We start from the raw sequence: 22,880 nt of genomic DNA on the forward strand, positions 1-22,880 counted from the left end.
TTCTTTACCTGTATTTTTTCCCCGTACCTATTAGTATTCTTGCTGCATAGTTATGGCTGACTTCGGAAGCTGGAAGAATTGTGTTACGATATTCCTTTCTTGGTTTGTAGCTCTCCGTAAGTAGTGTGTGGGATCTTTTCTGCAGAATTCTTGGCCTGCTTGAGGATGTTGCTCTACGGTAGCATTTACCCAATATTCAGTGTTCAGTAACTCCATTTTTAGGTTGAAGTAGCTAAACTAAACCAGTAATTTTGGTATAGAGAATATTTCTCTCAACTTGGTGAACTGAAGTCTGTGATACATTAGTTGTAATAGCCTTAGGGGGGAAAGTTGACATTGTAGGGAGACTTTATGCCAAACTTTGATCTCAATTACACCCCCAAAACCTCACTGACTTCAGTGGTTTTACATTCAGAGCAGAGGATTTCTACCAGCATTCTGTTGTTGCTTGTTTTATTTTGACTTGCTCAGTTTTTCATGCCAGCACTATGAAATGCATTGTGGTAGTACAAAAAATGTTGACATTTCACCATAGTTTTTATCTCCTTACGCTGTGACTGTGCATCTTGATGTAGTTAATTATGTCAAAATAAAAAATGCTTATTGAACACAAAGAAGACTTCTATAATAATTCCTGAATTCTTTCTTGCTGCATTTAATTTCAATAGGTTTTACTAAAAGCTCTTTGTTTGAATGATCTCTTTCGGTACTTCTTGTTTGGGAACAACCAGCCTGCTCGGTACTTAAAAGCAGGCTCTGAAATCTGAATTACTTCTTTGTATACTTTTATTCTATACAGTTACTTGCACAAAAGCTGTGATATTAAGAAAACTGATTTTAGGAGTGGTTGCTGTATAATTTTTGCTTGAGGTTCTTAATTTCACAGTTGACTAAAATTACTGCTCTTTTCAAACCAGTATTTCTCACACATGGTTTCTGCTCAGATATAATGGTGCAAAGTTTTGAGGTTTTAATTATTCTGAACTTGGAAGATATCAGGTGATGGATTCCAGTGAGACTTTGGTTAATCTGCAGCTCTGACATTCTTCCAACTTTGAAACCTTTATGTAAGAACAGTGCTGCTTTTTTTTTCAGTATATGTTTTAGAAGTACACAGATAATAATAGTGTAAATGTTTTGTGTGGAGGTGCTGAGAAGATGATGGAAGTTCTGCCTTTATGATTAATGGTCCTTACATATTTTCCACATTTTTAGCATGTTTCTCAGCATCTAAGAATGTGGGCTAGTGTTCTGCTTATTGGAAGAAATGACAGTGCATGTGCGCTATGTGTGCTGTTGTGATAACTTTGATTGTCAGGTTTAGTTATCTGAAGTTTAAATATTTGCTAATGTAGGTTATTTTAGGGTTTTCTGGTGGAAAAAATTCTTACTATATGTCTGCAGGAAATGCAGGAGCCTCCTTTTACTTTTGAAGAATTCTTATATTCTGAAGGTTTGGTGAGTCCAACTGCTTGTTGTTTTAACTACCCATGTGTATGGTGAATTGGAGAAGCAGGAGGCAGGTCCTGAGCAAAGCCATGTGAATGTAAATACTGAGAATTGAGTTTGAGCGTAGATTGTATTTCCAGGACCCTCAGGCACTGGAAACTAAGAGGTTTGTAGAAATGGCAAACCTTTAAGAGAGCAGCCTCTCTGTTAACTGCCTTTTTGTAAAAGCTAACCCATGGAGGAAAATTTCTGTCTGTTGTACAGTGATTTTCTGCTGTTGTTAAAGTATGCTTGAGTGATGACACTGGATCAAGCTGTTTTAAAAATATTTGGTCAGTCCACAGTATTACTAACATAACAGAAAGTCCTGAATCCTGAGGCAAAAAGCTCTGATGAGTATGAAAAGGGGAGTAGCTAGTTTTGCTTTTTAATGAGTTGCTTTCTTGTATTGATAAGGCTGCTGGGGAAATCTTTTAATATGTGTTTCTTTTCTTAAAGAACTTGCTATAATGTGGTTACCAGTGGTTCATTGAAATGACATACTTTTTAGAGAAAACAGAACTTTCCTTTTGACCTGCCTACATTATTTTAAAGTATTGATTCACTCAAAGCCTTTAACTACAGAGCTGTGAGAAAAATTACTCTTTTGCTATGAAGCAGAACTTCTTCTGTCACAGGAACAAAGAAATAAAAAATGATAAAAAGAATTTCAGTGGACAGAACATTCCATAATAAGTTTTTTGTATCTTTAAAACGTATATTTTTAGGAGGAGCAATCTGACATGAAAGTGGAGACATTTTCATTTGGCATCATGTCAAAACAAAATATTACTATGTTTTAATTCTAATTGGTTTTACTCTCTTTTTACCCTAATATAAACGTTTGTGTATTAATAGTTTGCATTTAATTTAATTTTATATTTTTAAGAAATAATTTGTCTTACTGCCCTGCTATTAAGAAAGAACATGTCATTGTCTTTCAGCTCTACTAGAGGGTTTAAGATCACATTAATTACTCTGTATTAGCACTTGGTAAGTTATTTTCCAAAAGTGATGAGTTTGATGATTAACTTCAAATGACTACCCTTGGTTTCAGCAATTTGCTCAAATATTTAAGCTGTTGGTTTAAATTCTTTGCTAGATCAAGGAACAGAGTTTCCTCCTGTGTTTCCACTTCTGTTCTCAACAGATGGAAGGCGTTACTGTCCTTTCTGAGAACTTAAATTGCACATGATTTTATTTGTCTCTTTAGAAACATAATAACTTTTTTTTTCCTTATCTCCTTCTGTAACTAAAAATTTACAGTCTTTTTAATTACTCAGTGTCTGCTCTAATGGGCCTCCCTTTCCTGTCCTATTTCTGTTTTTCTGTCTTTTTGAGATGATGTAACCAGCTCTGAATGCAGCACATGGGAGAGGAGGAAATTACAGTTGTTATTAACAATGTTGCCAAAATTAGAGAGTCTTACAAGGTATATGTAAAATGCATTTACACCGGTATTACACTTCTTTTTTTGCAAAATAAAGTTCATTGCATTTGTATCATTTTCAGAAATAACTATTTTTACTGTGTACTGAGTGCTGAAGGAATGGCCAAATTGTGTATCTCTCAGTGAGCCTTGTTCTAAAAAGGTTATCCTTTCAGGGCTGTATGTAAATATCTGTATGAGTATGTTCCATTGACCATCAGTCCACACTCAGATTTGGAGAAGGGAATAAACACAAGTATCCAACTGGAGAAACCCACTGAAAAAATATTCTTGTTACAATGTGGACCTGCGTATCTTGAAGAATATCTCATGCCCTTGAACAAACTGACAGGCATTGTCTCAGGTGTTATAGCTTTGCCTCAGTTTGCAAGTGTGAAGTGTCAAGTTTATAAATTAAAAAATGCTGATAAGCTGAAGTCCCGGTTCTGCCTGGGTTTTAGAAACATTTTGTGTCAAGCCTAAACAAAGTGCAAGCAAAAGGCTATGAAAACATGTTGTTCTTCACAGACATTGGCATTATGAAAAAATGATGAGATGTACTGGAAGACCAAAAAGGTGGTTTTTAAGCCTTCCAGTCATTCCAGTGGTGCAGTTGTGTGTTAAGTTTTGTGCACATACACATTTAATTGTAGATCTAGACATATTAAAAAGTCTGCCTGATTACAGCTTGTAGCCAGTAAAATCATCAATCCAACCTCTATATCTAGCTAAACCTTGCTAATTAAGACACTGCTATTGAGCAAATTGGTGCAGAAGAAATTCTGACTCAGACAAGTGAGATGGGGAAAGCAGAGGTATAGTACAGATTTTTATTTCTTTTAATGGATTAGACAATAAAGACTAAATGTTCAAGGTATTTTACTTGGATCCAGAAGTGGAATTACATCATTCTCTGAATGTTTGCTAGGGGAGAAGTTGGGCCATGTTGATGACACCAAAACAATTTGAAAAAAATCTATTTTTTTCTTTGTGTCTCCAAAGGTGTTTTGTAGTCACTGAAAGTCTCAGTTTTAGACCATTGCTCCTTATCTGAAGTATATTGACAGTTTGTAGTATAAATTGTCTTAGATGAAAATATCATTTCTAGCATTGTGTAAAACAGCATTATTTATGAATTAAGTATTTAAACATTTCCCACCTTGCCAAATACATGGTTGAGGACTCAGAAGGTAGAAATACAGAGGTAAGAGATTTCTTACACTACGTGTAAGCAAGTACACAGCATTTTCTTAGAAGTGTGCTTTGAGTTGGAAGTTACGTAAATAGCTCTGATCCCAAACCAAAGGAAAGAAAAGTTTTGAGACCTACTCATTGAATAGCAGTTAATTTTTCTAAGACTACGTGAATTAGATAATGGAAATTCCAAATACAGTGTCAATGCAACAAATCGTGTTATTCATCTGGTGTATTATGGTCAAATCTTTGGAGCCTGTTGCTAGGACTTTTCAGGGAGGTAGGTGAGAGACTAGAAGGAGAAGAAAACGCTTCTGGTATTTTGGAATATCTTGATCCTGGGTATTTCTTGGATGTTGGTTTGACTATTAAAGGCCAATAAAAGTTTCTGTTGAAGAACAGAGATACATACAGAGATATATAAAAACAACAAATTCCTTGTTAGATTTTTTGAAACAGCTTGAAAATTTGGCATGGGTTTATTAACATTGTAGTGAAAAAGTTTTGAGAAAGAAGAAACTCACAAGGACTTGGTAATGTTAAGTTTATGGTTAGATTAGGTTGGACTTGATGATCTGAAAAGTGTTTTCCAACCTAAATGGTTCTGTGATCCTATGAGAAATAAACCTCAACAAAGACTGAAGTGGTTATTTCATGTACTTTGACAGACTCTTAAGGGTAATAAAAGAAAGCAACTGCTAAAGAAGTATTTTTATAGAATGGGGTCACCAGCAAGTGAACACCTCTATTGCAGAATACTGTTTAAATTTTACTTTAGTTTTCTCATTGGAGCAGCTATTTAATGCAAAAGGAACATAATAATTAGCTTAGTTGCTAAATGATTTTATTTTCTTTTTAGAGTTGTTTTAGCTGGTTTCAAGGTAAAACCACTTTCAGAATTACCAGGACATTTGGGAGCTCCAAAACTTTGGGATCTAGTTATAAAAGCTCAGGTTTTTTAAGTATGATGTTTTTCTTCCTGTGAATTCAGTATCTTAAGTAACAGTTGGAAAAATAGGGCTGATTTTAGAGCTAAGCCTCTCCTGTCTTTGTATTCTGCTTCAGGCATTGATCTCTGCTGCTGTGACTCATGGTAGCTTTCTCCTTGGGAAAGTCAGTTTGGGGCAGAATCAGAACCCATGGCACTGTGAAAGGCCAAGATAAAGTATGTTAGATTTTTTTATAACTTCCACTTGAAGTGGGAATGTGTAAGCTTACTAATTTATATCTTTAAAATTTAAATGCTTAATGTACTAAGGTACAGATTAGATGGGTATGCATACTTAAGAGTATAAACTCGTACATGAGTAAAAGTAATTTATTTTAAACAAATTTGAATTCTCACTATAGAAACATTTTAAAAATTTGGTAAGCAGCTATCCAAAAAGCCTTCATTTATTCTGTGGGATCAGTAGGATTGCATTGCTGCAGAAGTACATAGAAATAAAAGGAACAGATTTCTAATAGTCATGTGATAATAGTTATCACCAACATAAAACAATCACTACTTAGTTGCTGGTATCAAACACTCTGAAATCCTGACTTTTGATCCATTTTGCATATTAGGTTGTTACTAATAAAGCAAAGATTATTTTATTGCTTTTTCACAAATTAACCCATCGTACAGTATTATACAGACTTTTACAATCTATGTTAAAATAGTGACTGATAGATTGAAGAATATTATAAATGTTATGTCATTTGCTGCATTTTTCTGAGTGAATTTTGACTTCTTTTGGCTTAGAAATGAAGAAAACTGTTAATTCCTGTTACTTGTCCAAGTCCAAATACTGTCAAGGTGATAAAAGCAAGTTGTGCGGAGTGAAGGACAGACACAAAATTCAGATAGTTGAGCAGTCTAGATAGTGACCTGTTGATACTACTTGCTGCAAAACGTGTGCACAAATGTAACATTTTTGACATAAAGTGCTTATATACAGACAGAAGCCTGCTCTTGGAAATTAACAGTTATTGATTTACAGAAGTAATCGGTTGTCCTACAATTTATTTTGTGGGGTTTTTTTTGCATAGACATAATGTCTTGGCACTCAGAGAATGGCTGTAGACCTTGATAGTATTAGAGGATAAACATGAGCTTTATTAATCAGTATATTAGCACACACCTGTATCTGAATTTATGATGATACCTTTTTCCCAATTTTTTCCCTTTGCAGCCTAACCAAGAAGATCAAGACCAATTGTATGACAGAATTGGGGGTTTTGTGGCACATTTTATTCTTGTTCCCAGGGATGCTGAAGATACTTTTTTTTCAGGTAATAGTATGATTAGCATTTTCAGTGATGTATGGGTTAGATTCAGCTCATAAAAGTATAATGATATCGAAAAGAAAGTATTGTATTTTTAAGGTTATACGTAGGCTTTGGTCCAGTCCAATTATTGCCTTATTGCAGTGAGTCTGTTCTGTAGTAGCTCTTTTAGCTGTGAAAGTATTTAACTATTGTAGAATTAGCCAGCAAGGATATAATCATACCCAGAGATGTAACTTATAATTGAAATTATGAATGCAGATTTCATTTCACAGCTTTCTTTGAGCTGCTGTGTAGGAGAATTACTCTGGAAGAATCTATGGTAAGCACATAAATGCAGTCAGGAAGAAAGCCTTAAAAATTCAAGCCCTAGGTAAAACTATACTAATTCCTGGAAAAGCTGCTGAACAGTGTTATAACAGCAGACTAGGAGCATTTCCCCAGTAACTATTTGTAGGTGGCTTTGTAGGTATCTCTGTAAAAAATGGTCACTTTGTATAAATATTCTTACAGGATTCAGACTATGCCTGTCCTGGCAGTAGTATTATATTGCCATTCTGAATATTTTAACAGTAACAGTTTATGATTTTTAGGTTGTATATGTATTTTAATATCCATTTAAAAACTTAAGAGCACATTTCTATCTTTGGTGCTCATTTATTTAGACTTCATGACAATGTGGATTTCATTATCTTGTGTGTTGAACCCGATTGACAAATGCAATAGAAATATGTTTTTGAAGTAGATATAAAATACTGAAATAATTTCTCAAAACCCTTCTCTGTGTCAGTCACTGTTGGGCAGAATTTTCCTTTTAGTTACAGACACAGAAAATTGTCTGTAGAAAAAAATCATCCTGAAAAATTAAATTTGAGAAGGCTTGCATACTTCAAAAGTTATATATGCACCAAACTCCAAATGGGCCTTTAACTTGGAAGAGCTGGGTAAACCCACAGTGTACTCTGTAACTACTATAAATAGATAATAGATAGAATTAACTGAAATTTAGTCAGACCAGAGAAAAATCCCAAGAAACTGGGAGAACACTGCTATGCCATAGATTCTGTATCTGCATAAAACCTATGGTATGGAGCTCTGCAAAGTACTACTGGAGTGAATATGGAAAACCACTGAATAAAGTAAATTATGTATTGCTGCCAGAATAATTCACAACCTCAACAAAACATAAACAAATATATTAAATTACCAGAATTGGAACAACACAAAGTAAGGATATTCACTCATGTGCAAAAGTAAGCAGAAGCAGAAAGGAGATGGCAAAAACTGTCCTGTTTGACTTTAAGTATATGGCTGTAATTATTTCAGTTAACAGGATTGGGCCCCAAGGATGAAGTTGACTATGGTCATAAAAATTTGCACATAGGAGACAGGAAATAAAGCAACTCTTACTCAGGAATATTCATAGGGTGATTTTCAAAATTAGCATCAATATTCTTCTAAATTATATTTTTTGACTTTCAGGTGTAAACTCAAGGAAGGGTGTATGGAAGCAATGGAATGTTGAAAGCTTGAGGACTGCCACAGTGAATGATACTACTAAAGATGCTACTGCTAAAATACAAGCTAGTGCATCTGCCAGTCCTACAGCAACCAGTAAGTCTTGTAAATATTTCTAAAGACACAATGCATGTCATTCCACGCATTTTGGAAGGAAATCTAGAGTATATTGCAAATTCTAATTGTCAATATAAATTATTAGCAATATTTTCAGTTTGTTTTGCACAAAATCAAAATGTTATAGCAATTAAACATGAGTTGCTGATTTTGATCTACTCTAAACATGCATCCTCCCAGATACTGATACTTCCATTTGATTAAGCCGTAAGAAATATTACAAAGTATTTAAAGAAGGTACTGATACTCTAGCTAGTAAAATCTGATGGTTTCGATTTTGTCAGTTCCTCTCATACTAATGATAGCTATTATTTTTTTCTACTCCTTTCTCTGGCACCTGGTTCCCATTTTCAGTATGTCTTGCATTCTTCCCCCTAACTTCTACCCCTTTGTCTTCCCTGTCCTGATGGATCAGATCTTAACTTTTATTCTTCCATACCAGCCTGCTGTGCTTTCTCAGTGCTGCTCTTTTAACCGCTTCTCAAGCTGTTTGTGCTGATGTTGCTTCTAGCTTGCTCTATTTCTGAGTGTTATGCAACATTTTGTTTCTTCAAGCTAGCCAGCTTCTTTTCTCTTTTCCCTGCCTAAAATTACTGTTTTCCTTCTAACAACTACAGGCGTAATTTTATGCTTCCAATCTTGTCTTTCTCCTTTTTAACTTCCTTCTGCCTCAACCATAACCAAACAACTTTTCCCATCCCTGCCTTTTTTTCTCCCATCTTTTTTTCCATGAGCTCATATGTTTTTCTCTATTTAGGTAATTTCCCAGTCATCAAGGTATGAAAACCTTATTTTTGCAAAAAAATTCAGGAGAAAACTCATAAATTTTTGTATCATAGGTGTCATTTAAGGCAGTGAGGTCTGTAATTCTTTGATTTTCCATTTTCTAGTGTATATGTGGCTGTATAATATAGGGTTATTCATTACCAGTCTTAAAGATAAGCTGAAGAATTATTTTAGAAATTCTTTAGTGATGGAATCTACTTTAATGGAAGAAGATATCTTTGTGCAGTTTTTCAGGGCTACTCACCCTGCTCTGTTGGTCCCAGTCTTCCCACTCCCCAGCCTCTACCATTTTCCATGGTATCACTGACGTGTTTTCTCTATGGTTAAGTGCTTAGGAAAAGATAGAGGATTGTCTCTTGTATGTGTTAAGGAGAGAAGGTTTGGAACGTGCTGTACTCAGGAAATCCTGAATTAGTGCAGTACTGCAGACATATCAGAGGAAAGGAAGTATTCTCTCATGTGCCATGATTCCCACAAAGCTTTCTCTTCGAATGTAGATGTGAGGGAATTGTTTGGGTTTTCTCCAGTGAAACAGTCTATCTAAGCAATGAGGAGAGTTGCTTTTGAGGCCTAGCCGAGGGATTTGGTCTCTATAGATGAATACAGCTTTGTAGAATCTTTGTATGGATTGGCTATACACATCTGTGCCTTAAAAAAGTGAGCTATCTTACTGTCGTTATGTGTTGCCTTTTAGCTTTCCTGAAGAATTTTCTTTTTTTACTTTAGTATTTCTTTTCAAGCACAATTAAAAAAATGAAATGTGGTTTATTTAAAGTTGAAAGTCAGTGTTACTCTCATCAGGTTACAGTCTCGAAAGGAAATTCTTGTTTACAGAATCAATTTTGCGTGTATTGCTCAGTTTGCAGGACAGTTTTTAGAAACAGAAATGTAACTATGCTTTTGAACAGAGGAACATTTGGGTTTAAAAATAATATGCTTTTACAAAACCTAAAACCAGTGGAAACATTTGCATGTTTTTTATGAATTCCAAAGGTTTTATTCTGGTATAATCATATTTCCTCTTGGATCATGGTCACTGTAGTACTTTACTAGTATACGAAAACAAGAATATGAAACTGAGTAGAAAGTGATTATTTATGAAGTTGGTTCAGTAAATTACCTCAGCTGCTCATTACAACACTGCTTACTTAAGGGAGTCTGTTTTAATGACAGTAATCTCTAAAGTCTCTGAAGCTATTGTTATCTTGATGTTTCTCTCCAAGATATAATGACATGTTTTTTCCTATGACAGTAAAACAAAAAAGAGAAGCCCTATTTTAGCTCTTCCTGTTAGTGTGCTATCCTGTGGTCTACCTTATTGCTTTAGGCTTGCAGGATGCTCATGGTTTTGTTCAATAATCATTTGTTCTCTCTTACGACCACTGAAAAGTTGTTGCTTGTCCAGATCCACTTTAGTGCCTAGTTTTCAGTGAAATCAATAGGGATAGCGTGTATAGGCAAGTTAGTCATATTAACATGTTGTGTCTTACACAAGAATTGACTGTCCATGGTTTCCAAATGTTGCTTTTTCCTGTAAAGGTCTCAGCCAGTGTTCCTATACTGAGAATAATATCACAGCAACTCATATAGACGTAAACAGGCTACCTTGTTAGCTAGCTTGAACAGAGAGAACCATATAACTTTGAGGGTATGGTATCCTGTGTAGCAACAGAAGTCCCTGTGAGTGTGGGTAGAAACAGCTACATCTCCTCTGTTGACCCTGTGGTCTGTTGTGACTAGTCTGGCAGTTTAAAGCTAGTGTGGGGGTAATTTTAGTGCTTTAGCAGCATGAACCAGACTCGAACTTACCTATCAAATAGCACACTGAAAGTGGCTAGTGTTAAGTTATATGAGAAATCTTTAATGGAACCAGGTTTCAAAGGGCAGTAGATGAACCATGAAAACTCAGCAGTCACCAGCTGATGACTTGATTCTTATCCATCAAAACTGGTGCTGTCCAAGGTAATAGTAAATTGTGTTTATGCTTAGACAGAAGATAGTAATTGTAAAGGGAGTTGGCCCTGAGTTCTGATTAAAATCATACCACATAACATTATTATTATAAGAACATTTCTAGTGGTGATAAAGATATTACTAAGTTAGTTGGAAGAGTAAGGGAGTGATTCTTCCCCTCTAGTCAGCACTGATAATGCCACACCTGGAGTACTGTGTTCAGTTCTGGGCTTCTTAGTACAAGAGAAACATGGACATACTGGAGAGACTAATAAAGGGCCACAGAGATAATGAGTGGCCTGGTGCATGTCTCCCATGAGGAAAGGCTGAGAGAGCTGTGACTGTTGTTCTCTTTAAGGAGAGAAGCCTCTGGGCTTATCAATGTATGTAAATACTTGAAGAGCGAGTGCAAAGAGGACTGAGCCACGCTCTTCTCAGTGGTTCCCAGTGACAGGACAAGAGGCAGTGGACACCAGCTGACAGACAGGAGATTCCATCTGAATGTCAGGAAACACTTTTTTACTGTGAGGGTGACTGAGCAGTGCCACAGGTTGTGTGGAGAGGCTGAGGAGTACTGTCTGGACGTGGTCTTGGGCAACTGGCTCGAGGTGGCCCTGCTTGAGTAGGGGGTTTGGACCAGAAGACCTCCAGAGGTCCTTTCGAACATCAACCATGCTGTGATTCTGTGAATAAAGTGTGACGCAGGGTCTGTTAAATAAAGGTGGGACAGTGACACATCTTTGGTTCAGGTTCTTCCCTTCAGGGAGAGGGGTACAGGCTAGAAGTAGTGTCTTTGCTGCTGTATAAAACCAGAAATACATAAATAAAACATTACACATGGATTTACATGAGTTGTTCAATTAACATAACACCACAGATATGTCAGTTCGTTGTTGGTGTATGGTCAGAAAACATAGGTACAGACCAATGAATACTCATCTGTAGAATGAGCTCTTTTCAGTGTTTACCTGGCAAAGCTAGAAAAAGGCTGTTTTTGTGTTTTAGTCTTACAAAGTTCTGAACATCCAAGTGGCACAATGAACAGACTCCCAGAGAAAGCTTAGTCTGCAGAGGACAAAGCCCTTAAATTGACTGTAACTCCTCAAAGATGGGGAAGCTGTTGATCTATGTGAAGTGAACTTCTAATGAGTTTCACAGAGCTACCGGGGTACTAGGTAAGCCAGATATGTACTTTCTCCATGTAGCTGAGCACGCTAGATATCTAGTTCCTGTGTGTATATATATATGTGTGTGTGTGTGTATGTATATGTATACATATATGTATATATGTATATATAATTCCTATGAAATCTGATGGACTTTGGCAGCCTACTTAACCTGACACTTTCAGGTTCTCATGAGGTACCAATACGCACGTTTTAGCAGCTTGGTGTCCTTTGAGATCTGTGCTTCATTGAAGAATGCTCAGTGTTCAGATTTTTAACCATCTTTGTTAAAACACTGTTTTAGAAATTACCTTAAAAGTAAGGAGTCTTATCTGTTACTGGACTTCAGTCTGAAAACACTGTAACATTTATGGGACAAGTTTATGCATCTTCATTCTAATTGCTCTTCTTTTCTGGTTACTGCTGAAGGAAAACAGTTTATTCTCATGAGGAAATAATTTCCTCTAAATTGAATTATTTTTCTCCCCTCTTTGTTAAGAGTCAGTCTTTTAAAGTGCCAGGCTTTTAAGTAAAAGAGTTTTCTTAGTGAAACAACCAATCTTGGTAAGCTAGGATGTGCCTTCCAAACACAATTGAAGAAAATTTCCCTTTTTAGGTCTGGAAGGTAAACAGTTAAAGAATTTCAGTGTCTGTAATGGCTGAGATTTACAATCTAGCTTTCCTTGGCCAGGTGAGGTTATTTACACAGCTCAAGTTTTAATACTTGGTAGTTCTAATACTATATGGATGCTACATTGTATTTTGTGTAAGACTATGAATTTAAGTGCACGGTGTTAAAAAGTTCTTTTCTGGAAACTTTGCTGTGTGAGTGTCATTTAAGTTAATATAAATGTCATGTTAAAAACTTCATACAACTCCTTGAATATTTTCCCATCTGAGCTTCTGCTTTAAAGACTCCTAATCTTCAAAATCTTCAAATTCTCCTGACAGCACAGAGAAGTTACCTTTTTTCTGTTTTAAGGAACGATGTAATGCAAATTCCTGTTACTTACTAGTAACTTATTAGTTCGAAGTACGGATCCCATCTCTGATGATAACTTCCCCTAATTTGGGGAAAATTATCTAACCTGTCAGTTTCATTTTCTACCTATGTTAAATGTTGTGAAGTTATCCTGTTTTTTAGGAAGTTACTATTGAGGAATTAGATTGTGGGGTCTTGTGAAGGATTTAGACTACTCAGATACTGGTTGTCAAGTGCAGTGAAATACTGTTATTCTCTTACTGCTTTATTGATTTAACGTTAACTTACATTTTGGTTCAGCTCATTCAAAAATATACATATTTTCTTATTTAAAACACAGACAAGTGTATTTTAATAATTACTCAGTTGATTAATCATTTAGTAATCTGATTACAGATGCTATGCACAGAGTCGTTTTAAAGTACTTGCAACAGAATTAAAAGTGAGACCATATTGTACAATATGTGTTTTAAAGGTCATGGAAATTGTCCAATTGTCATTTTTTATTGTGTTATAAAATGTATTTACACCATTTTGCATACCTTTAGTGACACACAAGCTATTATAGATAAACTATGAGACAAATGTGTAATTATCCCCCAACATGGAAAATGTGTTTTGTGTAGCTGTTCAAGAGGTTGAACTGAACTCTAATTGGGTTTTTTAAGAAAAATAACTTGGAATTACAGACTCATTTGGGTTGGAAGGGTGCTGCAGGTGTCTTGTCCAGTCTCCTGCTCAAAGTAGGACCCACACTGATTTTAGACTAATTTGCACAGGACTTTGTTCAGTCAGATCTTGAAGACCAACAAGAATGGAGATTCTGCAGTCTTGTGTGAGATTCCCCAGATGAGATTAGCTCATTTGTGTGTCACAGAGTGTTTATCGGCACTAATACAAGAGATAAGTAAGTAGAACCTTGTTAATGAAATTTAAAGAGCCTGCGTAATGGAACAGTTTCTGGGAAATGTGAATGGTTATTGAAGGTGGCTAAATAGAATGGCTATTTAAACCACAGGAGCTTATATTTCAGTTCTAAACCACAGTCTATTTATGCTTTGTAGTATCTGTGGTAAACAAAGAAGAAAGCTAGATGAAAGCCAATGCATCTGAAGGAAAAACAAAGACATAACAATTGAGAGTGGCTATTATAGCTGACTTTGGGTTTTCTTGAATCTTTAGTATCATAAAGGTTAGTAATGAGTTATATCCAGACAGGTAGATCTGTTTCATTTCATATGAACATATTTTCCTCCCTGATGGGATATTGCATGACTGATGTTAAGATTGGATTGTGATGTAATTGGTATAGAAGGCTTTTGTGAGGGTTTCTGGCATCTATTTGAATAATACCTGTTAAAATCTAATAGATTCTTTTTTCTTTTATCCTGTAATAGCTTGTTATTGTAGATCACCACTATGAATTTTCTGATTATTAGTCTCTGGTTTTAACACTAAAAAGGTTATTTTGGAGGCAGCTGAAAATAAATTTCTTGTATTTCCAAAGAGATTTTCTAAATTAAAGCTGCATTAAAAGTTGCTCAAGTGGGTTGATCTGATCTTGCTGTTCTGATGCATTTCAGATATGGGAGCTGTAAAACGTAAAGCCTGATAATGATGGTAATTTAGTACTTCATTACATAAAGCATATAGCAGTAAGGGCGAATTACAACTGGGGTTCAGGATTGTTTGGCTGCATCCCTATATTCTTGAATTACATAACCAAAAGATCTTTAGAAGAGCTTGTCTGTATGTGGATTTCATTTTAAGTGCTTTTTGCATATATATTAATGTATTAATGTGCATATTCATGTTAGAATTCAAACTTCAAATCTTAATGAGATTTTGTTCTTTTATTTTTTATTCCAAAGCTTCAACTAACCTAGTGTAGATCTAGAATCTTCCACCAGTATGTTAATGTTGATCATGAGTGTGAACTTTGTTTCAGTGTTTATATATTCACAGAAAGGTGCAGACAGTGATTTGCAAAACAGTTTCTTTCATAGTACAGTCTATTTTTTCAATGAACAAGTAATAGATAAAAAAAGCACAGTGAATGTTTACTGAGATAGCTGTATTGACAGATTTTTTCTGCATAGACCCATTTATATCTTCACTTTGATGTTTGATATTAGCAAGTCAAAAATCATAAATGGCTTCCAAATTATAGTACTTGTTACACAAGTTTTGGTTTTGTTTTTAAGAATTATTGATAGAGAGAATTCTTGGCCATTTTTGGTGAGTGCTATTACAGGAAAAGTTTCTCATGTCAGAAAAAACGATTGACTCTCGACACTTGTAATGAAAAGTAAAGCATTTTAGACTGAGAGTAATTAGCTTGACTCCATTTCAGGCATCTAGCAGCTGTTTTAGCTATTTTTTTGTGATCTTTAAGTGCATGGTTACCATAATACCTAGAAAACTTGCAGGCAAACTGAGCAAAATGAAATTATATAATGCATTAGTTGTGTAGGGCTTAGCTGAGCACTTCAGTAGCTAGAAAATGGAGATGTCTTTTCTTCATCAGGTCATAACGATTTTAGCTGAAGTTCCAAACTAGTAATACAGGCTTTTACGTATTTCTTTATCTGTGAGTATAGGTTCTACCCTCTGAGGGATTCGTTCTAGTACCTGCTGGAACTGTGTTGAAACCACGACAAGCTGTAACCTTCTTTTACCTGCTGTAACTCTGAGCCTGCTGGTAATTCGATTAGCAAGAGTATGTGGCAAAGATTTTTTACATTTTTGCATTGTTTCTTTTCAGATGTCTGTTGTGTGATTTGCTGCAGGCTGTCATTTTTGTCTGCTCTCCAATGTATGTTGGCAAGAGGGTTGTGTACTCGTCTTTGTGTCTGGTCACAGAAACAAATTCATGCATCTCAGCCAGACCGTTTTGTTATTCCTTTAGAATTAAAAGCATATGAAACAGATGCATCTTAATAAGGATTTTTTTTTTTATAAATAACATTTAAATAACTTAGAACAATAAAGTTCAAATACAACTTAAAATAAAGTTTAATGCTGTAACAACAGAAAAAGCATGTATAAGGATGGAAAAACAATATTGAAAGCTGTATGCCCTAACAGGAATTATACAAAAGATAGGATATGTTACATAAAAAACCTTAATATGTCTGAATTTTTGCTTCATCGTTATATAAAATGTTAATTTGTGAAAAGTGAGATGAAGTACATTATTTAATCCTATTCTTATTTTACATACACTATTTGAAACATCTTTTAGAGCAGCATTAGGTATTTGTTTCATTAATAGATAGGAACATTTTGTGTTAGAGTAAACATAATTTTTCCAAACTAACTCTTTTATCTGAATACAACAATAAACATTTACAAGGTTATATTTTTTTTCTGATCATATAGTTTATGTATAGGATATCAGTTTCTTGGGGAAGTATTTAAAATACTGCTCAGCCTCCACATTTACTATTGACTTGATAATCTGACAACTCATTCCAGCAGCCTTAAAGTCTGACATATTTTACACAACATTATCATCTGCTTATTATTATTATAGCAGCCATATTTAAGAAGCAGATAGTGTTTTTTAAATAAAATATTATCAGATAATCAAGTAATGACTTATTCTTCAGGGTAAATTAATTTAAGAAACTACCCAGTTACAATGACTAAGATAATGATTGTACAACTCTTTAGAATTTTTTACAACTTTTAGTTAGTAAATCTGGTTTTGTGTATATTTTCAAATCTTTTTCATGTAGTCTTTTAAAAATAAAGATAAATGCGCAAGTCCAGCTTGTTCAGTTTCTCAGTAGTATTCCAGCCTCTCTTGGTAACTTGTCAAATAGTCTTCTTAAAAATAATCTTCCTGCTGGAACTAGTTTTTGTATAGATCATTTGTGATTAGGATATTGCCAGTGGAAGAAAGTGGGATGCTCTGTGTTCTTTCTTTGTTTTTTTACCTTTCATGGGGACCCCTTTGTGGTTTAATGTAACAAACATCTCCTTTCCTTTGTGTGTCCATTTTGCAGAAGCATATGTGTTATAATGGTTTTCTTCAATGAGTTCTATGAAGTTGCAGTCCTCATTGCATACTTTCTGTTGACAGGAAATAATAAAGTAAAATAAGTACAGGTGTCTTTTGAGTATAGATTAGGGAAGATGGGAAAAGAATATGAATTATAAATCCCACATATTAATATTTTAATAACTAATTTGACTTCTGAAGTCTCAGTATTTAATGGTTAGCTTTGTCTATTCCCGCACAGTATTCCACATTTTTTAAAAGTATCTAAGCTCTAATCACTGAATTTATTACATGGACATAAAAGTCTAGCATGGGATGTATGAGATAAATACAGGTGACATTTTAATTTGTTAGGAATCTGTTTTATACAAACTGTACAGATACTACATCCACAGAGATGTATCTATCACGTGATGATTGTACACACAAGAGAAGTTTGCATCCATACCTTTCCATAGAGTCTTCCTGACTTGTTCATTGCCAGAAAGTATTCACTTTCCACTCCTTTGATTGCCACTATTCCAACCGCCACTGTTCGGATTTCTAGAATACCTGCAAAGGCACACAGTAAGGGCTGTTTGTTCTCCAGTCAACTTAGAAGGTTTAGTTGAACTTGCATTCTGCAATACTTCTCTGTTTATTGAAAATTGCAGGAAAATTGCATATTTATTCATGTCAAGAAAGGGATAGAATTTAAAAATCATCTGCATATGATCGTGTCTGCACAAAGCCACTTGAAAATTGAATGGTGATAATTTTTAAGTGTATGCTGAAGTTACGATGTTAGTAGAAGTAATATTTCTGCTTTCAAAGAATCAGCATGTATTAGAATTTATCAGGCTCAGGGTTTCATTTAGAAGAATTATATACGTAGCCATTGAGGGTCACAGAATTTGTGTAAAGCCTTTATTTTGAAGACTTGTGGAGCAGTATCATCTCCTTGAAAGAGTGTAAACCTTAGAACTTGCGAGTGACAGAAAGCAGACCACAGTGTCTTAAATAAGATAAAGTATTTGCTTGACCTTTGCATGCTTTTATGGCTGATCGAAGCTGTAAAGATACGTGTATTTGAGAATCATTAAAAGCTGCTCTGATAAGTTATTTTTCAAAACCAGAAAACATTAAGAGTTGTTTTCTATAAATTACTTATACTTAATCTCACTGATGTATGTCTGCAATAACTTTCTGTAGTTGCTATGATACATGTAAGTTACCTGTGACATAAAAAATATTCTTATGTTAATTAAAGAAATATCTGAGCAAAGGCAGGAGGATGGTGCATGTTATCAAGGGACACCAGGTTGTTTTTAAGTTTACATATTATTGTTGTTGATTTAAGCAGTAGTTTAGAGTTCTGCTTCTGAGTTTGAGCTTTTTCTTCCATATTGAGTCACCTGTAGAATGTGCAGTAGCATCTAACACTGTGACTCTGGCTCTCCAAACAGGGTCTTTCAAAGCCAGCTAACTCTAGGCAAATTTCAGCAGCTGAGCATGGGGGAGACAAGGGAGGGAGGGGGAGAGAGCAGTTTGTGTTAGATTGTCACTTAAAAGGTGACCTTCCTCTTGAACAAAACATTTCCTCATTTTGTCTTTCAAGTTTGTGTTGACTCTTCACAGGCACCACACAATAGGAATTTTTCATTAATTTCTTCTTTCTTTCCTTTTTTTTTTAGAAAGGTATTAAGTATTTATGATATTTCACCTTCCCTGTACTTTTTTTTTTAATATTCTGATGTTCTTTGGCGTACTGTTCTGTTTTGCTTTCTTCCCTGATATTACTGATGCGTCAGTCCTAGCATGTATTGCTTAATTTTTCTTCCTATTTTCCCTACCAGTAGACCAGTTACATCTTCTCATGGTGTGTGCCCTGGTGGGCAGTCGTCTCTGAACACTTACACTTTTGTACTTCTGTATAATGCTGAGCCAACTTTAAGTAAAGCTTTTAGGATTCTTTGACAAGTTCCACACTGCTGCAGGCCTTGTGACAATTCTTACAAAGGGTAATTTATAACCGAAACTTACAAAAACTGTATTAACTTTCATTTAAATTTCACTTTAGAAAAACCACAGGGAGACTGAAAAACAGATTAACATCTGCATCTAGCCAAACAAAGAACATAGCAGTGTAAGGGATCTCTGGGTCATCAAGTCCAGTGCTCTGCTAGGCTGGGATTTGCATCAGATCATTCTTTTTTCATAAACTTTGTCAGTGCTAAATTGGAGTTGTTACTTCTTTGCCCCCAGTGTTTCTGCCAAAGGCTGTTCCAATTTGATTTATTTTAATGGCTAAAGACTCTGTAGTAACATGCAATCTGCATTTTTTCAGCGACAGCTTATATCCAGTTGTACTTTTGCCTGTGCTGGCCAGTAACTTAAGGAGAGCTTTTTTGAAAATCTATATTTGAGTTTTCTATTTATACAGAATTTGAAAAATGAAAGATTCAAAATGACTTTTTAAAACAAGGCATGCTAATAGGAATTGAGATTTCCTTAAGTAAGCTGACGTTGGCTGAGGTTAGAGGAGTAAAAAATACTACTACTTTTAAAAAGGAAATGGCAAAAGCTTTAGTCCAAAGCGATATTATTATTGGAATTTTAAAATCATTTTTTAATTTGGGTTGTTTTTTTTTTTCTGACGTAGATGGTGACATTCATTCTAACTTGTAGGAATTATTTTATTTGGGTTTGGATACTTGTTTTTCTGTTTTATTCTCGGTGGAGATATAAATGTTTTTCATGTGGAAATTTTACACTATTCATACAGAATTTGTTATAAAATAGTAATTTGGGATGTAAAAATATTTTATAGGCCTCCTGTATAGCAAAATCGGAATGGCAGAATAAAAAGTTAAATCTCAAAGTTTTATTCTGCTGTGTGGGACAGATTTATTATGTTTAGGTCTTTACATGGTTTTTCCTATTATTTGTTGAAACCCCATTGTGCATAAAATTCAGTGCATTTTAATTAAAGACAGATAATTTGAGATTTATATTCATATATTGTTACACATATTCAGTGCTATTTTCTATATTATCATGTGGCTTTCACAATTTTAAGCAATTACGTACTCCCCAAATTAGGGCTAGCACTTACATAAATAACTTTTGACACCCTGACTCAGAGGTAATATGAAATCCAAAGAATGTTTTAGATCTTTGAATGGCACTTTCCTAAAGATACTCTCCATAAAGGTTAGTGAACACCACATGAACTCTCCAATAACTATGTCACATTAAAAATGTTGCAGTATTAGCAATGTTAAAAAGAATGAAAAAGACCACAGAGAATTCAGTGGAAGTAACTTGTGTATTCTTGATTCTTTGCTCAGAACATCAGAATTAAATGGTCTATCATCAACTGCATGTGCTTGTTTTTCTGTTCCCAGTTCTAGATAATGTGTTATCTCTTCTGATGTGTCTTAATGTATCCCTGAAGGGAAAACAAAGCATGAATTTTTCCCTTTTCAGAAATCTATGTGATTTAGATCTCTGAAGCAGCATCTCATGTGCACTTTACTATTTGATGTGCCAGTGATTCATCACTGAGTTCCTCTCTCTATTTTAAGGCGCATGACACAAGTTCCTTAAGCAGTAAGCACCCTGTAAGCTCTCTTTTCCTCTCCTGGTGGCTGTGTCTTAATAATTCTTCTGCTCATCTCAAAAATGTAGTACTGCTGCAAATCATTACGTATTTTTTTTCTTTAAATGACATAAATTTTGAGGAAATGGAAACATGATTTTTAGCAAACTGGGAAAGGTAACACTTCTCTGTGTAGTTAGAATTGTGATCTCAGCTAATTTTAGCTGAGAATTTGATTAATGATCTTTCAGTACATAGGCTTTTGTATGGAGCTCACTTGTTTTCTTAATTGCAAAAGCAGGACATTCCTAAAGGATATACAAAAGAAGAAAATATCAAATCCATAAAATAGAGAAAATAAGTTGTATTTTTCCCTGTTTTGTCTGTTTCCTGTCAGTATCTCTTATTAAGTTATAACATTATATAACAATATCTCTATTAAGTTATAACATTATATGATATTATAGTCATATTGGTCTGGCTTTATTGTGTATGTGTTCCTGGTACTCAGTCACTATAAGGTTATTGCAGATAGGAATCTAATCCATCGGTAGGCGTCAAGAGATAATAAAACTGTTCCACCAAAATTTTCACCAACTGCAGCTATTTTCTGTTTCTTCTATACTTTCTGTAATGATCTGCTACTGGTGATTCTTGCCAACAGGATTCTGGCTGAATTAAATTTGGATCTGAGCTGGTTATCCTTATGCTGCTAGTGTATATGGTCTGTTATACAGTTGTGACTGGTAAATTCATCCAAGTCTGTGAATGTGATCTTTTTAGTTAGTTCTTTAAAAAAAAAAAAACAACAAACAAACAAAAGCCAAAACTGAAACCCTCTTCTTTTTTCTCTGCTCTTTCATTTTGAAATTCTGCACTGATGCAGTGTCTTTAATAGACTAGCCAGGAACAACATTTGGTGCACTGGAAAATAACCCGATAAACAATAATATACTCTAAAGATTAGCTTTATAAGGATGGTAACCTGAGTTAAGCAAAAATCAGCAAAAGCTAAAGAGTGTCTTTTCCATTATACCATTTTTGACTGCCTTTTAAGACATGAACTGAATTAAAATGTTTTAGTTTCATTGCTCCTCTACTGGGAACCTAAGTGTAGCTGGGCTTCAGTGTTAATGCTAGTTCTTGTTAGCTGATTCATTGGAAGGAGGTAAACCTCTACATCCGTAGAAAAGTTGTAATAGAAGTAAACCTACTATGTTGTGTTATGTTTGTAGGCCATTTTATACAAAAAGGCAATAAAGGCAACAATTCTGTCCTCACTAAAAACAACAGTAGGATTTCTGCTAGCTCAGTAGAGCCAGAATTTTATCGGTTAGTTCCTTCAGTGAGGCAGGAGAGGCATAGTAAGCTAAAATTTTTCACACAAAAGCCACAGAGAAATAGAGAAATGCAGAACAGGCACACATGTGACATTTGCCACTTTTTAAGTGTTTGTGTAGCACCAGATACTTCAGAGAAGTTATAAAGGACTAAAATCTACAGTTAAAAATTCTAAGGAAAACCTGTTGTCCTCAGCCCAAAAGTAAACCATTCCATGTCATATATTAGTAAGTCTATTCTTATGTGCTTTCTTTTGAAGTAAAAAGCTCTAATCCTTTCAATGTCTATTCATAGAAAGGAGGAAGCCACCAAGGTAGGATGGGAAACAGAAAATTCTTATATGTAGGTTGTTTAATTTAAATAGTCTTTTAATACTCTAATAACCAAAATTACTTTAAAGACATGCTTAAATTAATAAGATGATGATGATGATAAGTTCAGAAGGCCAGACTTCAAAGAGGACTTAAATGTCCTCAGTTTAAAAATGAAAATGTAAACTATGTTTTTCAGCTACTTTATCTAAAGCATCCCCATAAAAGTTCAAAAGAGTTTTAAAAGAAAACTTGAATATACCACAAAGTAACCGGGAAAGAAATCAAATTAAAGCCAGAAAGAGAGAGAAAAAGAAAAAAACAAGCAACTGAAAATGAGAATACAAAATTGAAAACAACTGTAATTTCTATAAAATCAGCATGAAATTCCAAACAATTTTATATGGTTGCATGGTCAGTGTATCAAGTGTAGCTTAAAATTTCTGTAGTGAATGAAGTTTCCTTAGGAGCTGAAATTCCATCCTCTGTACATAAAAGACACTAAGATAAGGTGGGCTATAGGTTCTCTTTGGAAGACGATGACCATGGATGCTGGCAGCAGTCTTTTTAACCACTTGGTGCAAATTAGGTAAGAGAAAGTTGAAATAAAATCCAGTAAAAAAAAAAACCACAAAGAAACAAAACAATTTTAGTGGGTGAAATATGCATTGGATTTCGGAGACAATTTATATAATAAATGAGGTGGGTTTCCTGGCATTCTGGTCTAGAATGACAGTTGCT

The 22,880-nt window shown here is 34.7% G+C and overlaps 1 protein-coding gene and 2 long non-coding RNA genes across 7 annotated transcripts in view; 2 read left to right on the plus strand and 1 right to left on the minus strand.

Annotated features, from left to right (window-relative positions):
* The first annotated feature begins 86 nt into the window (after positions 1-86).
* LOC133209029 (uncharacterized) lies at positions 87-6,787 on the plus strand. Of its 2 annotated transcripts, XR_009724566.1 has the most exons (4): positions 87-2,920; positions 3,665-3,732; positions 5,177-5,276; positions 6,286-6,787. It is a non-coding gene; the product is annotated as an uncharacterized LOC133209029 (long non-coding RNA). The 2 variants fall into 2 exon arrangements; XR_009724565.1 differs by lacking the exon at positions 5,177-5,276.
* A 1,074-nt stretch (positions 6,788-7,861) lies between these two features.
* The window catches only part of LOC133209047 (uncharacterized), a 110,655-nt gene continuing 95,636 nt past the window's right edge, over positions 7,862-22,880 (plus strand). The window contains exon 1 of the long non-coding RNA XR_009724573.1: positions 7,862-7,993. This is a non-coding gene — a long non-coding RNA (uncharacterized LOC133209047). The remainder of the gene's footprint in view (positions 7,994-22,880) is intronic.
* FGF7 (fibroblast growth factor 7) overlaps positions 15,893-22,880 on the minus strand; it is a 30,786-nt gene continuing 23,798 nt past the window's right edge. For all 4 annotated transcript variants that reach the window (XM_061347370.1, XM_061347372.1, XM_061347371.1 and 1 more), the window contains exons 3-4: positions 17,356-17,459; positions 15,893-16,978 (exon numbers count right to left, since the gene is read on the minus strand). In XM_061347370.1, coding sequence (XP_061203354.1) covers positions 16,784-16,978; positions 17,356-17,459 — 299 coding nt within the window. In that variant the 3' untranslated portion in view covers positions 15,893-16,783. The remainder of the gene's footprint in view (positions 16,979-17,355; positions 17,460-22,880) is intronic.

The sequence above is a fragment of the Neopsephotus bourkii genome, unplaced genomic scaffold (genome assembly GCF_033783945.1).
Source record: "Neopsephotus bourkii isolate Nb327-2 ecotype Australia unplaced genomic scaffold, CSIRO-AGI_Nbou_v1 NB_318, whole genome shotgun sequence".
NCBI classification, from domain to species: Eukaryota; Metazoa; Chordata; class Aves; order Psittaciformes; family Psittacidae; genus Neopsephotus; species Neopsephotus bourkii.